General features: G+C 43.9%; 1 protein-coding gene across 5 annotated transcripts in view; it reads left to right on the top strand.

Moving 5' to 3' along the window:
• Dock9 (dedicator of cytokinesis 9) overlaps positions 1-15,362 on the top strand; it is a 261,623-nt gene that overhangs the window by 119,199 nt on the left and 127,062 nt on the right. For all 5 annotated transcript variants that reach the window (XM_028772087.1, XM_028772069.1, XM_028772053.1 and 2 more), the window contains exons 2-3: positions 108-224; positions 14,396-14,485. In XM_028772087.1, the coding sequence (XP_028627920.1) occupies positions 108-224; positions 14,396-14,485 (207 nt within the window). The remainder of the gene's footprint in view (positions 1-107; positions 225-14,395; positions 14,486-15,362) is intronic.

Raw genomic sequence — 15,362 nt, 5'->3', positions numbered from 1 at the left:
GAGCATTTCAGTGGGAGCATTTCAGTGGGAGCATTTCATTGAGAATATTTCAGTGAGAGCATTTCAGTGGGAGCATTTCAGTGACTGTGACTTCCTTCATTTTCCAGGCAAAGCCAAAGCTGATCGAGCCACTTGACTATGAAAATGTCATCGTGCAGAAGAAGACCCAGATCCTGAACGACTGTCTGCGGGAGATGCTCCTCTTCCCTTACGATGACTTCCAGGTCAGTGACTGCCATTATCAGTAGATCTGTGTTATTGTAGAAACGTTGGAAAATATTGTGGTATAGATTTGATCATACACACTTTTCTACATATTGAATGACTATTTTATTGGTGAATTCATGATTTTAAAGACAGAATGGAGCCAGTCCTGGTGGCACAGGCCTCTGTATTCATAGCTACTTGGGAATCAGAAGTAGGAAGATCCCATGTTCAAGGACTAACAAAGGAACAGAATGATTTTAAAGCCACTCTGGACCCTATCTCTAAATAAAAAGTAGAAAGAGGGCTGGGGTGCCGACCAACAGGCTTACATAGCATATATAATGGGTAGTGTGCTTACCTACATGTATGATGGGTAGTGTGCTTACCTGCATGTATGATGGGTAGTGTGCTTACCTACATATATGATAGATAGTGCAATTGCTTAGCATGTATGAAGGGCAGTGCAATTGCCTAGCATGTATAATGGGTAGTATGCTTACCTGCATGTATGATGAGTACTATGCTTAGTATATGTATGATGAATAGTGTGCTTACTTACATGTTACCTATATATATGATGGGTAGTGGGTTTAAAAGAAAAGTTGTATGATTGTATACCTTATTATGACTTCATATTTTTAGTGGGATTTTTCTTTTCTTTTTTATTTATTTTTCTTTTTTTTTTTGGTTTTTCGAGTCAGGGTTTCTCTGTGTAGCCCTGGCTGTCCTGGAACTCACTCTGTAGACCAGGCTGGCCTCGAACTCAGAAATCTGCCTGCCTCTGTCTCCCAAGTGCTGAGATTAAAAGCGTGTGCCACCACCGCCCAACAGGATTTTTCATGTTAAAAATAAGTACACATATAAGCTTATATATGTATATATCTATGTGTGTGTATTATACTCTGGGGTGACTTAGAGGGTTTGAGTACCTCTTATGTCTTAGAAAATTTTTTTTTAGATTTTGAATCAAATTTTTTTTTATTAACCCAGGATGCTAGGCAAGTGATCTAGCACTGAGAACCTGCAAGCCTAGTTTGTTGTTTTTTAAAACCAGGTATTCTAGAATCTGCTGGGGAGCAGCTGAGGTTTGTTGTGCATCCAGTAGGATGACCTTTGGACCTTGCCATGAGAAGCCCTGAACTGCAGGTTCCCAGAGAGAAGGGCAGCGAGGCAGGAACAGTGAAGTCTGTCTCAGTAGCAGGACTTAGGTATCTTTCCTTGGAGGGAAGCAAGAACACTCAGGAAGCTCCTGCCTCCACTGCTGTTTGAGGTGATGCTTGACGTCTTTCAGCTTACAGCTGTGTGACAGACAGGAAGCCTTGAGGTTATTAAGGAGCAAGGTAAACTATCTCCTTAGTGACCCAGGACCACTGCAGTCTGCTCGGAGGTTCTCAGTCCTGTTCTTCTGGACATTTCCCAACAGTTTCCTCAGAGAAAGCCAAAGGTTATCTGAAACTTCTTAGGCCATGAAGGGTGTGTTTCTCTTGGTGTTAAGGAGTAAAATGTTTTTTTAGTCATACAACCAAGAATGAAAAGCTGTATTTATAGATATGAAAAAAATTACTTAAGAAAGGAAACAAAATCTAACATTAGTGTCTTGTGTTAGCTTTTCTCCCAGGGACAAAGGACCCAGATATTCAAACAGTGTAAAGTTAAAAGATTAAAATTTGGAGGAAATCCATGCATCTATCTCACCCAAAACCATTTCTGTGATATTCTAAGGGACAAAGAGCCTCTCCGTCCCCATTCTGGCTGAGAATGAATGACCAAGTGTTGGTTTCTGTTGTATGAAAATTGTCCCAGAGCTGAAGGAGTTTGGATGTCGGCCGTGGCCCACATCCTGGCAGTAGTGACAGGTCGCAGCCGACTTTGGGCACTGTTCTTATGCAGACTGCCACTTTGTCATAGGAGAGACATTTACACTGTGCTTCCTTGTTGATCTGTCTCACTGATGATATCAACTGTCTAATTACAGTTAATTACAGTAGTTAATGACTTAGCAATGCCACAGATTCCTCCTGTCTCCATTTTGGTAGGCAGAGTAGAAACACCCCTGATAATTGTTTCTGGAGGCTTTGTAAACATACTTGGTCAGGGAAAAGCATCCTTTCTCATACAGGAAGGGGATGATGTGCTTAGGAAAGGGGTTAAACAGCAAGTATAGTGCACATGAATGTAGTTCGCCCTCAATGAGAAGCAGCCATTAACTGTTAAAGTACTAGAACTTGCCATGGGCCGGGCAGTGGTGGCATACATCTTTAATCCCAGCACTTGGGAGGCAGAGGCAGGCGGATTTCTGAGTTCGAGACCAGCCTGGTCTACAGAGTGAGTTCCAGGACAACCAGGGCTACACAGAGAAACCCTGTCTCGAAAAAAACCAAGCAACCAAAAAAAAAAAAAAAGAACTTGGCATGGATATCTGCCAAGTATATGCAAATGATCACACACATAGAGGTTGTACTGCCTTAGTGTGTTTCCAAGTGGGCAAGCTGACCTTGAGCCCCTAGGTATAATTTTATATTGTCACAGTGCATAAACGGCAGTAAATATTGAAAAGGATATTTGGAGGCAGTTTATGGGTCCCACTCACATTTCATAAAAGTTAGAGTTCAGTGCCTGGTATAAGCCATGGATACATGGAAAAGAAAAGAGTGTGTTTACTCCGCTTATGAGTATGTACCTGAAAGACCTGAGTACAGAAATACAAAGATGACTTATACAAGATGCCCCATAGGCTGTGAGTCACAGGAAGAGGATGTCTGTCCACAGATGAATGGAAAAAGCAAGAAAACATCACAGTATTTACTTGTGGGGAAGGAGCTGCTTATGAGCGTGTATGGCCACACCCAGGCATACCACATTCTTTAAAAGAGTTATGGTTATAGGGTTTCTAGCTAAACGTGGGGTTGCAGTGGTCAGTCATAGAACTGCAGGCAGTGTCAGGGTGTCATTCATGTGGGATATTAGTGTACATTCCGAAACAAGGAGTATCCATTGTGGGATATTAGTTTGTGAGATAAGGCTTCTATGGTACATTTTGTTTCATTTTGTATCTTCTTTGGGGGGGGGTATTTTGTTTGTTCGTTTTGATACAGGATCTCAAGTATTCCATACTGGCCCCAAATTTGCCATATAACCAAGAATGCAAGAGAATTTAAGGTGCCAGTGAGGATGGAAAGGATGGGCAGTTCTAGGTGTTCAGTGTCAGGACAAGCCTTGTCTAGGGAAGTGTGTCTGCTCCATTCTCTGTCGGTAACATCCTGATTTCTATCTCCACCCCCTTGTGCTTTTCCTCTTTTGCTTACACACAGCCCACAATGATCTACAAACCAGTAACCTGGAGAGGAAGCTGAATGCCGGGACTTACAAAGGCCTGGAAGTTCCCAATCTCATTTCCCATCTACCCTTTGGAAAAGAAAACAGTCTTGAGAAGCTGGCTGTGCAGCTGGGTTGAGAGCGCATATGTTTAACTTAATACTTGAAGTCTGCTCGAGGGGCTCAGCGCTGCCTGGTACTCAGGGCTGCACATACAGAACAGAATCCCCAATCTCACACTACTGAAAACCGAGGAGAGGAGAATGAGTGTATCTTGGGTGCTCGTAAGCAGCAGGAGGTTTAAAGCATGCTTGTCATCATATAAACCACATCCCATGAGACTGTATTCTAGAAATATGAAGACTATCACGAAACGTGGGTGAGCACTGTGCTTATGACAGGAGGAACAGGCACCGAAGGACAGGATATGCTGCAGGGACCCAGGCTGGGGTTTGTTATAGCTAGAGCTGCTGGCCTAGCATGTGATAGCCCCCTCCCCCACCCCCCAGGGTTGATCTTAGTTCCATAAACCAAAACTAAAACACAGGGGAGATGTACGGTAGGAGCCATCTTCTCTTCACTCTTGCCTCTGTCCACTGCTGAATGAACAGACGGGCTCAAGGGTGGAAACTGTAGGGTCCTGAGTAGCTAGGGAGAGATACACCACCCCCACTGCTCTATTCCCAGATGTCACTGGAAGGTGACAGCAGGCTCAGAGTCCTGAGAATGAACTTTTCTTCTCCCTCCATCAGGCTTATCCTCTCTATGTAGCACTGTCTTTGGATGGCTTTTATTGTTATTTCAGATTTCTTGATGTTGTAGAAGTATTTTTAAATTCTTGATACAGTATGTTTGTGTATGTGTTTGTGCATGTGAGTGCAGGCACCAGCAGAGGCTAGAAGTGTAGGATTCCCTCAAGCTGCAGGGAGGTGGTTGTGAGCCACAAGGCAGGAATGCTGGTAAGTGAATGGGAATTCTGCTGGAAGAGAATTGTAACCTCTGAGCCAGCTCAGCCCTGGGGGAGTTTTTCTTTGTTTTTGTTTTTAATATGGTTTTATTGTTTTGTAAATTGTTTATGTGTGCTGATGCACTTGTCTGAGGAGGCCAGAAGAGAGCATTGGGTCCCCGAGGGCTAGAGTGACAGTGGTTAGTAATCTTTCAGTTAAGGGTTGCTGGGAATTGAACTCTGAAAAGAGCATATGAGTTCTTAACCAATGGGTCATCTCTCCAGTCCCTCTTTGAGAATTTAAATTAAACTTTCCCCAGAAACTAAATGGAATTCTTCGGGCCCTTTTCTTGTCCCAAGTTTGTTCATTTCCTTAATTACAGGTGAATTAAACATGGAGACTGGAGGGGAAATGTGCGTGAGCGTGCGTGCGTGCGTGCGTGTGTGCACATGCGTGTATGTTGAGACTGGCTTCTCTGCTAATGACATTGTCAGAAATGATCAAAAAACAGGAGTTAATGGCTGGTACTGGAGCTTTGAGGTGTGGAGTGGGAATGCCACACAGGATTTGAGTTTCTAGTCTAGCTTGTTGCTGGAGCCTCTCATAAGCAACTCCCCTGCTCTGAGACTAATGCCTCCTCCAGATCCTTGGAAGGGTGCCATACCCTGTGCACAGTCAGTCGGCTGCAGCACTGTTCCCAGAGTCCTCTGCTGCTGTGGTTTCAGTATTGCACTGCATCCCAAAAAAACGGCTAATGCACACAGCGATCCAGCCAGGCGGCATTTCCAGCAGATGTCAAAGGGAGAGAGTGCTGTAGACACACAAGACACCGTGCAGTTGGTCTCAGGCCTGGAGTTGGAGGGAGCAATTGGGAACCATCCTGGTAATAGACAGTAGGTTGAAACTGGAGATAACCTTAAAACATTGATGTGGGTGCTGCATTCCTTTGGGCTGGCTGAACATATTAATAATTAAAAAATCAAGCCAGGGCTTTTTGTATGAGAAGGCAGTGGGGGCTGGGCCAGTGTCTTTTGGGTGGCCTGCTTTGTGCTCCTGTTTCTCTCTTGCACCTAGCAGGGGTTGACCTTTTCAGTGCAGATTGAAGCACTGTTCCTCTGCCTCAAGTGTGCAGAGGTTTGAAGGATAATTCTATAAATAAAGCCAAAATGATGACAAGCCTGGAATGCTTTATAACAGATTGCTAGGCGGGCTCCGAAAAGATGGTCACAGTTTTTGGGTGTGGTGTCACATTCCTATAATCCCAGCCCTTGGGAGTGGAGACAGAAGGAACTAGAGTTCAAGGCTAGCCTTGGCTACCTAGTGAGTCTGAAGCTGGCCTAGGTTACATAAGACCTTCCCTCCCAGTGTCTGACCCAGTGTCTCAGTAGTGGCAGAGGCAACCCAGGGCTGTCTGCTTGGTGTCCCACCAACCTTCTGGGAAAGCAGCCTGTTTGTCCTTGGTGTCTGTTTTTCTGTCTGAGAGAGGCCACTCCGAGCTTTCTGTTCCTGGACCAGAAGAGACAAATACTTGGTCACTATCCCTGCAGCTGGCTCAGGTCACAGCCCACCCCCTTCTTGGGATCTCTGCTTTAGCTCATTGTTCTCAGGGTCCCTGGGGGAAGGGTGGGCCTTTTGTTTCAGGCTTTTAATTAAAATCGTAAAAAAACATGATTTATGTGCCCAGTGGATATGCATACTTCCCACTAGGAATCAAGAGTATTTTTAAATAGTTGAAGGCCATCATGAAGTGATTAGTAAATAAATCAGCCTTGATTTGTGGGGAAAATCAAGATGATACAACTGTGTGCCTGTGGCAGTAGTGTTTATCTGAATCCGTGTGGTGAAAAGTAACTTGGGTAGTATAAGTCAAAGCAAAGTCGATGTTCATCTCTTGTTTTTCTTTTTCCTGTCTGTTTTCTCACAGATCAGTTGCTAGGACAGCCTGGGAAGGAGTGGAGCTTAGAATTCCGTGTTCACAGAATGGTGGAGTTTTTGAGCCACTGAGGAAACTGGAGGTCGTAGATGGCCTGTTTGCGGATGTGGGGGGTTCAGGCTTTCCCCATGATTACACAGCCAGCCTAAGAATGGCAAACCGCCAGGGTTTCTCCTGGCTCTCCGTTCAGAGCTTTCCCAGTGTCCCTTCTCAGATTCCCCCAGCATGAAGATTAATGAAATGTCTGGCTTCATGTTTCTCCTCCTTGGAAATTTGAGCTTCCTGGTGGGGTGGGGGTAAGGGCTTTAAGGTCATGTGTGTAAGATAGACCCCTTCTTCTTCCCCTTGGGTTCTGGACTTAGGTTAGTTTAAAAATGGGGAGCTGAGTTTAAGTTCAGAAGACAGGAGTGCAGCAGGTCCTGGGCTGGTAAGGGCAGGACATTGCTCTGTAAGACATCTTCTGCCTCTCTGTGTCCCCCCATCTGGCCCAAACAGCCCAGAAATTTCCAATGCTGACCTTGTAGCTCAGAGGTGTCAGAGTGTTTGGAGGGAATCATTTCAGTCAACAGATAGGTTCTTAAAGTAAAAATAATCTACTTGAGTTTTTAAGTTTCAGACCAGACTGGGAAATAGCTGTATGTTTTACTCTTCTTGTTAGGGTCTGGGGACCATGCTGCATGGTTCCACTTCATTCCATAGAAATGAGAGGACATGTGCTGCCCTCTCTTCTGTTTCATCTACTGCAGTGGTTCTGTGGAATTCCTCATGAGACTCTTGTCTATCCCTGGACAAGGTAACTAGAGATTTCCTCATGTCAAAGGCTGCCAGTATTTAACCTAAGGAACTATACAAAAGCTACTTCTTACAGTAGCTGGCACATTTTCTTCTAAGTTGCATTTTGAACTTGGAGGTTTCCGTCTGAATGGTTATTTGAGATGCTAACTATACTTTGCTTTTATTTTCAGAAGCCAACCACACTCCATAGTATGAAAAACTTTCCCCTCCCCTTTCATATTAAAAGCTTCCTCAGTAGGATAGAGATATAATTGGGTCTCCATTTTCCCTAGAGTTCCTGTCTATGAATTAAAAAAAATCAGGCTGAAAATACTTAGAGAAAAGAAGGGTATGTGAGGATGTTGTTCTGTAAACAGTGCATCACGCAGCTCTTCAGACCTCCTTGTGTTGGAGGAAGTGTTAGAAGTAGTGAGAGACAGTTGATAATACACAGGGGAATAAGCGTGAGCTCAATGCAAACCCACCTAGGATAAGGGACCTGGGTATCTCTGGGTATCTTAGATACAGAGGTCCTGGACCCTGTCCCTCAAGGTTACTGAAGGATAACTGTAATTTATTTCTAAACATAAAAGGAGTGGGGCTGGCCATTTGCATTAAACTACTTTATAAACTACTGTAAACTTGTATAGCTATGTTGGGCATTCCCTTTAACCTCTATAGAGTCCCCAGAGGAGGAGGAATGACTGTCTTCTTTGCTTTAGATGAGGAAAATAAACTGTGAAAGATTAGGTAATTTGCATAATGTTACCAAGCAATGAGGAGGGAAAGAATAATCAGCGGGTCTGCTATTCTTTGCCATTTTTGATGTTGATTTTTAGAAATAGGACACAGGCCCAGCCTTTAGCTGGAATAAGGATCGTAACAGATAGAAATCAGGCTGCAAACTCGGCATGGTTGTGTATATCTTTAGTCTCAGCAGCACTCAGAGGCTGAAGCAAGAAGATCCTGAGCTGAGGGCCACCATGTGGAGTGTTATGAATTCCAGGCCAGCCTCACTGTGTGGTAAAAGCTCTCCACACAACCCTGAGAATCACTACAGTACTAGAAAGAAACTCCGCCCATTGTTAGAGGGCCCTGCTGCTTACTGAGTGCAACTCTTAGGAGACAGACTTGGACTTTTTTATAAGCGTAATAAATGAAACTATAGAGACGGAATGTTAATTGGTTTGGCATAGAGTAGAGTATGGTCAGAATGTGACTTTTAATACACAAAATCTATAGAGAGGTTAAAATAGAGCGTTTGCTTGTGCTGTAGACATCACTTGTCAATTTCTGTAATGGATCAGAGAGCTTTTGTCTTAATAGGAAAAGCCATATATGCAAGTAATGGATGGTGATTGGCAGTTTCCCTTTTCTATCCATTGACTGTTTTATCCATTCATTCTTCAAACATTTACAAGTAAGAAGAGATGTCTCTTGGCCTCAGAGGAAAAGGCGTGTTCCTGCAGGAGAGTGGTTAATGGAATCAGCTGTGAAAAAAGTCTTAGGGATGTTGTTTTAAGGCCAACAGTTTATAGGGTCAAATATCAGCTTTTCAGGTCTGTAGGCCAGATTTTGACCAATGTGGCCATAGTTGGTCAGACTCATTTGATGACTCCACAAGAAAAGCAGAATACTACCTTATTAAAGTACATTGGAAAGCACAATAAAAGTCTAAGTGGTGTTGTTGGCTTTGCATCTTTTCCCAGTAGGAAGGTTGAAGTGGGAAGCATGTTATAAATAAGAGGATTGCCGAGGCTGGACTTCAGTGAAGACAGTGAGAACTGGAGAGCTCGTGGCACTAATGGTGCCTGCTTCACTGGTGACAAGTCACCAGACCCCCAGGGGCTCTAACATGATACTCTTACTATGCAGGCCCTGTTCTTTCTGTGACCCAATTGATTGAAGTGGTAGGGTTTTAGTGTTTAATTGGAAGTCAACTGGTGTTCAAAGACAGTTTTTGACACAGCAAATATGTTCCGTTCTAGGCCTTTAAAAACAAAGCATAATCTCATGTATCCCAGGCTTGTAGAGCTTGTTATGCATTTGAAGGTGACCTTGAACTTTTGACTCCCCCTACCTCCACCTTCCAAGTTCTGGGACTATAGGGATGTGCCACCAGGCCCAGATTATGTGGTGCACAAACCCAGGGCTTTGTGCATACTAGGTGAGCACTCTACCAAAAGAGTTACATTCCCAATCCAGCCCTAACTTTTTAACAAAGCTAGTCTTACCTGGTTTTGCTCTGTCTCCATCACCGGGGTGAAGTTCTCTCTCTCATTTGTTCTGAGTACAATTTGAACTCATTCTTCACAGTTTCGGCATCTTTCCCTAGATATACTTTGTTTGATACCATCATCTTCTGTGGATTTAGACCCTCTGCTCTTTTCTTATGTCATCCTGGAATTTGGTGGTCTTCTCTGAGTGCCCTTCTAGATGGAGTACTAATTATACTATAAACTTATTTCCTCCTCCTCCATCAGACTGTATATGCTCAGTAAGAGTGGCAGATACGTTTTATTAAATGTTGCATGTTTAGCCATTAGATCCATGTCTGGAGGAAGGTTGGAACTCAGACAAAGTTTGAATAGATAGGTAATTATACTGAGTTTTTAAGTGATTGGTGTGGTGGGCGCACGTGTAGTGGTCTCGCCGGCAAAAAACATACACACACGCGCGCACACACACACATCACAAACACGCCAGAATCCTTCCGTATGAACACGTTTATTTCCCCAAAACCAAGATGGTGGAAGAAGACGAGAAGGCGTGGGAAAGCACTGCCTATATACCCCAGAGCGGGGTATTCACCCCCTGATTGGCTGCTTACTCGTAGCGCGCCAAACGCCGTGGGATGGGCTTAGTTTTGGCGGGCTTACCATGGCACATGCGCAGTTTACTTGGTACTAGGAAGAATTACGGGCGACAGCGCCACCTAGCGATGGCGGACTTTGTCAGCTCTCGTGGCGGCTCCCAACAGATTGGTAGAATGTTTTTCATCCCAGTTTACCTTCGGGGTCTGGCTGATATTTATTTCTTACCTATTTCACTTGATATCTTTAGGGTGCTGTCTGAGTAGGTGATCATGGAAACCAGGTCCTTAACGCTCTGTACGGCCAGTTCAGTATTTCACCACTTTGTGGTAGACCTATGCCTGTGGTCTTACAACCACGATGAGTAACAAACCAACCAAAGCCTAGTAACTAAACAGCCTAGTAATGGATTATTTCTCACAGTTCTGAATCCCGTCAAGGCTCAGCTCAGTGGCTCCTCCACGTTAGTTGTTACCTAGAGTGGCCGCATCTAAAATGACCTCCTCACTCAGGTGATATACGTGCCTTGGGATAGTGGGACATTTTTCTCTGTATAACATGGCCCTTCTTCTCCTTCTCCTTCTCCTTCTCCTTTTCTTCTTCTTCTTTTTTTTTGGTTTGGTTTTTCAAGACAAGGTTTCTCTGTGTAGCCCTGGCTGTCCTGGAACTTACTCTGTAGACCAGGCTGGCCTCAAACTCAGAAATCCGCCTGCCTCTGCCTCCCAAGTGCTGAGATTAAAGGTGTGCGCCACCACTGCCTGGCTAACATGGCCCTTCTTGATGGCCATCTGATACTGTTTCTCAGTAAGTAGTCTCAAAGTAGTAGAATTTTTAGAAGCATTTTTTTTTTAGAATCTTGTCACATGTATACAATGTATTCTGATTACATGTATGCAATGTATTTTGAACATATTCACCCTTGCTTCTGGCCCTAAATCTTCCTACATTCATGCCCATCCCACCCCAACTTCATGCCCATATAATCCATATAACCACTGAGTTCATTTGGAGTCCAGTTTGGGCTGCTTGAATCTGCATGGATGTGGATCCATTCACTGGAGCATGGTCACCCAACCAGGACTTACACCCCTAAAGAAAGCTGAATAGCCCAGGGCCCCCAGCAACAGTCAGCTGTTAGCGGCTCTTCAGCTAGAGATGGAGCTATGAGCCCCTCCTCCCTCCTTGCTAGAGTGCCAACTGGTTTGGTCTTGTGTGGACTGTAAGTTCATGAGAGCACTGATCCTGTCATGCCCTGAAGACTCTTCTCCTTTAGTCAGTCCTCCCCAGCCTCTGGTTAAAACAGCCTTTCTGCTCCTTCCTCCTGCTCCCTCCTCCACTGTGATCCTTGAACCTTTGGGTAGGTGTAGTGAACATGTCCCATTTATGGCTGACAGTGTTCACAGCCACATGTGTGGCTGGCACATGTAGTAGACATGTGTTCTTTGCTTTTTGATCAGTGGAGTTTGTATGTTAACCAGTGTCTACCACATGAAGATGAGCTCTGACAGTTACAAAGACAGTAGAATTCTTCATATGGTTCTCAGCTTAGCTTACAAAGATGAAGTGTGATTGCTTTCCTAAAGGCTGCCTTTGGCATGTGCACAACGACTCTGTGCTTTGTTAGTCCAGCCTGTTTTCAGAGAAAGAGGAAACGGGCTCGACCTTTGCAGCATGTCTACAATGCAGTTCAGCCACCTGAAGCCTTCATTTGAGGAGGTCTCAAAAGGATCAGATACAGTGTAGCTCAAGAAATATTAAAAAATACATGTAAGATAGATTATGCTGAAGAAGCACATCTAACATGGTTTCGTGTGTTTCGTTTTTGAATGAAGTTGCTAGTGGGTGAAAACTTTATATCTGGGCAGAGAGGAGTGGTCAAAATCAGCTAGAGATGGACAGGAATTGATCACAGTGACTGATATGTAACTGCAGATTTGAATCAAGTCTGTCTGTCTCCCCCCACTTACACACACACACACACACACACACACACACACACACACACACAAAACCTGTCTCTTTGAGACACTGCTCTGGTATGTGTCTGACCTTCCTGCCTTAGCCTCCCAGAGTTATAGACAAGAATAACTATGCCTGGCTTTAAGTCTCTCTCTGTTGACTTTAAGTTGTTTTCTTTTTCAGATGAGAGCATACATACACAACAGCCCTTTATCTTTAAAAAAAAAAAAATCTAAAAGGCCTACTGGCAGTTATTTTTCTCACCCACGAAGGGTGTTAGGGGAAAATGTCACATAATGACAGGTTCTTGGGTTCATAATTCTACTGTGAATTTTTTTGCAACAAATTTTCTTTCTTGCTGGCGCTACGATGAGAAACGGGCTGGAGATGACGGTGATCACACTCATCTTTTCTTCAGATGAGCTTTTTGTCGGAAGTCTCACATGTCTAGTTAGATTTTTATGATGTGGAGAAAGCCAAGAAAATCAAGCTAAGGAAACAGTGTCTATGGACACATCTGAGATGCACAGTTTCCTCTTCTGTGGGCTTCAATGGGCAGTTTTCTCTGTCATGATCATGGCTGGCTCATAACAGGTTTGGCAGTCTGGGTAGACATGTTCTTGTGTTGAGGCTTTTTGAAGTGTTTGTACCTCTTTCCCGTGTGTATGATCATATATTTCTGTAGCATTCCTTGAAAACAATTTTGCAACAAAGGCCACAATTTGTTTGAAATATTCACTAAAAACAAAGATCCTGGGTCTTAGAAGCTCCCTGGAGGCAGAGTGGCTGAAGAATTCACCTGCGTAGGGCTTGGGTGGAGGATGGGAGGTAAAATATCACTTTCTATAGTAAGGAAGCCACTGTATGCACATTGGCTTGAAGGTGTCTCTCAAAGCCTGGCGTGGTGCAAACAAGTGCAGGGGAGCAACTTGGAGAAGACAGCCCAGAGGAAGACCTGGAAATCTGAAACTGAGGGACAGGACAGCTGATAGCAACAGTTGACCAGTGGGGTTGCAGGAAGTTACACAGTAGAAGAAAGTTAGCAGAGTGGTGAGCTGCCCACAGTGCAGAGGAGCCTGTGTCAGCTACTCCTCCATATTTTGCAATTGATCTCCTGATTAAAGAATTGAAATAACTAAACACAAAATAATTCATTTAATATGGAAACAAATTCAGGAGTTCTCAAGTGAAGAAGTACAAATGGCCAATAAGTACATGAGAAAAAAATGTTTAAGATACTCACCAAAGAAAGCAAATACAAATCAAGTTGAGATTCCATCTCACCCCAGTCAGAGTGGCTGTCATTAAGAAAACAAAAATTAAGAGCAGGAGAAGTGGCTCAGCAGTTAAGTACACTTGCTGCTCTTGTAGAGGACCCAGGTTCAAATCCCAGCACCCATGTGGAAGCTCACAACCATCTGGAACCCAAGCTTTAGGTTTTTTGATGCTTTCTGACTCTGCAGGCACCAGGCCTGTATATGGTGCATATACATGTAAACAGGAAAAACACCTAAGCATGTAGAATAAAATAAATCTAAAAAGAAAGTAAGTAACAAAGAATGGTGATGCTTTGGAGGAGAGATGAACCCATATTCAGTGTTGCTGGGACTGAGTTAGAGCAGCCACTATGGAAGTCTGCGTGGAGGTTGCTTGGAAATCTCACAATAGATCTACCCAACATCTAGCTGTTACGTTCCTGGGGTTTAAACAGTTTATTGACGTCTGTAAGCTGCAGAGATACCCAAAATGTGTTTGCTGTAACACAGTTCACAGAGCCAGCTTACAGATCGGCCTGGGCAAATAAGGAAAATCTGCTATAGTTCACAGTGGAGTATTATGTAGCCATGATGAGCAACAGCACAGTGTTTTCACAGAAATGCAGCTCGTGGTGGTAAGGGAGGAAAGCCAGGCTCAGGAAACAAATGTCACATTTTTTTCTGTCATAGATAGAATCTAGAGGTGTTCTGTTGATGTTTGCTAGTTTGCTTTTTAAAGCGTATGGGAAGAGAGGCTGGCTGGAGAAAGGACAAGAGAGGGTCACAGAGACGTCTGTGAACACAGTCTCAGTGTGTAGTATATATGTGTGGAGGTGGCAAAATGAGATCTATTACGTTTAGTCAATGTGTGATGCTAATAAAATTAAAACTTTTGTAAGACTGAAATCTCCTGAAGCAAGCATAGCTCTGATCTTCAGAGGCAAGGAGAGGCTCTCGGTCAGAAGATTCATTTAATAATTAGTGGTCAGTGAGCCTACACTGTGACCTAGACTGGGATGGGAACTTCAGAAGGTCAAAGGATTTGCTGTGAGTGACCTCATGAGGCATCTGTCCTCACCTGCAGGGTGGACTGGAGGGACTTCGTCGGCTCTGGTCCTGATGCAGGGCCATCAGCTGCACCGTCAGCCTGGCCTTATGTCCTCACCAGCCCTTCTTCTGTTCTGTCCACAGACAGCCATCCTGAGGCGGCAGGGGCGGTACATACGCTCCACGGTCCCAGCAAATGCAGAGGAGGAAGCACAGAGCCTGTTTGTCACTGAGGTGAGGTTTTTATTTCCTCTTTGTTGTGGAAATTGTAAAGACATTTCCTTCTACCCCCACCTTTCCTTGAATCTCATTATTTTTCTAAATAGTGTCAAAGAGGTAATGACAGTTTTATGATGAGAAGTTGTCAGAGCATCGAATGGGTGGAATGTCTGGAGAGCTCATTCATAATTCTCAAATATCGTTGTCTCCAGAGTTTAATTCATGGACATAGACTAGAGGGTAACTTGTAGTGGGAATGCTGTCGACTGATTTGCCATCAATACGTCTGTAACGGTTGATTCATGAGTTCATCATAGGCTCATGGGCTTCACTGCAAGATTGTCCGTCTCTACAAGTTAGGTCAGGACTAGAGCCACTTGTAGCCACACGTCACTATTCCTGACCCACGTGTGATGTAATCACACTCCTTCTCGTTTGAACACACAAATAATAATTCGAACAAAGAGAAGTCATTACCAGATATTGAGGCTTTTGTTTCCTGTTGTGTTTGTTTATTCCTCCAGCATTTTTAGGTAGAAGAAACTTATTAGTTGCTACAATTTTGTTTCTTGAAATGGCTCATCCTTTAGAAATGAGTTTAGGGGCCAGGAAGATGACTCAGTAGGTGAAGCAGCCTGATGACCCAAAACCCACAAGAGGAAGGAGAGCCAACTCCACAGTCTGTCCTCCGACCTTTACAACCTGTGCTTGCGTTCTCTCTCTCTCTCTCTCTCTCTCTCTCTCACACACACACACACACACACACACTCACATTCCAATATATTAAAAACTAATAGATTAGGCTCAATCTTCCTAGTTGGTATGTAGATAATATACATTCCCATTTAATAAAAGCAAAAGTAAGTTTTGATTTTATAAGTGAAAGACCAAT

The sequence above is a fragment of the Grammomys surdaster genome, unplaced genomic scaffold, assembly GCF_004785775.1.
Source record: "Grammomys surdaster isolate TR1022 unplaced genomic scaffold, NIH_TR_1.0 65, whole genome shotgun sequence".
Taxonomy (NCBI): domain Eukaryota; kingdom Metazoa; phylum Chordata; class Mammalia; order Rodentia; family Muridae; genus Grammomys; species Grammomys surdaster.
Note: the sequence above shows the minus strand (reverse complement) of the source record. Positions and strands in the feature narration are given on the sequence as shown.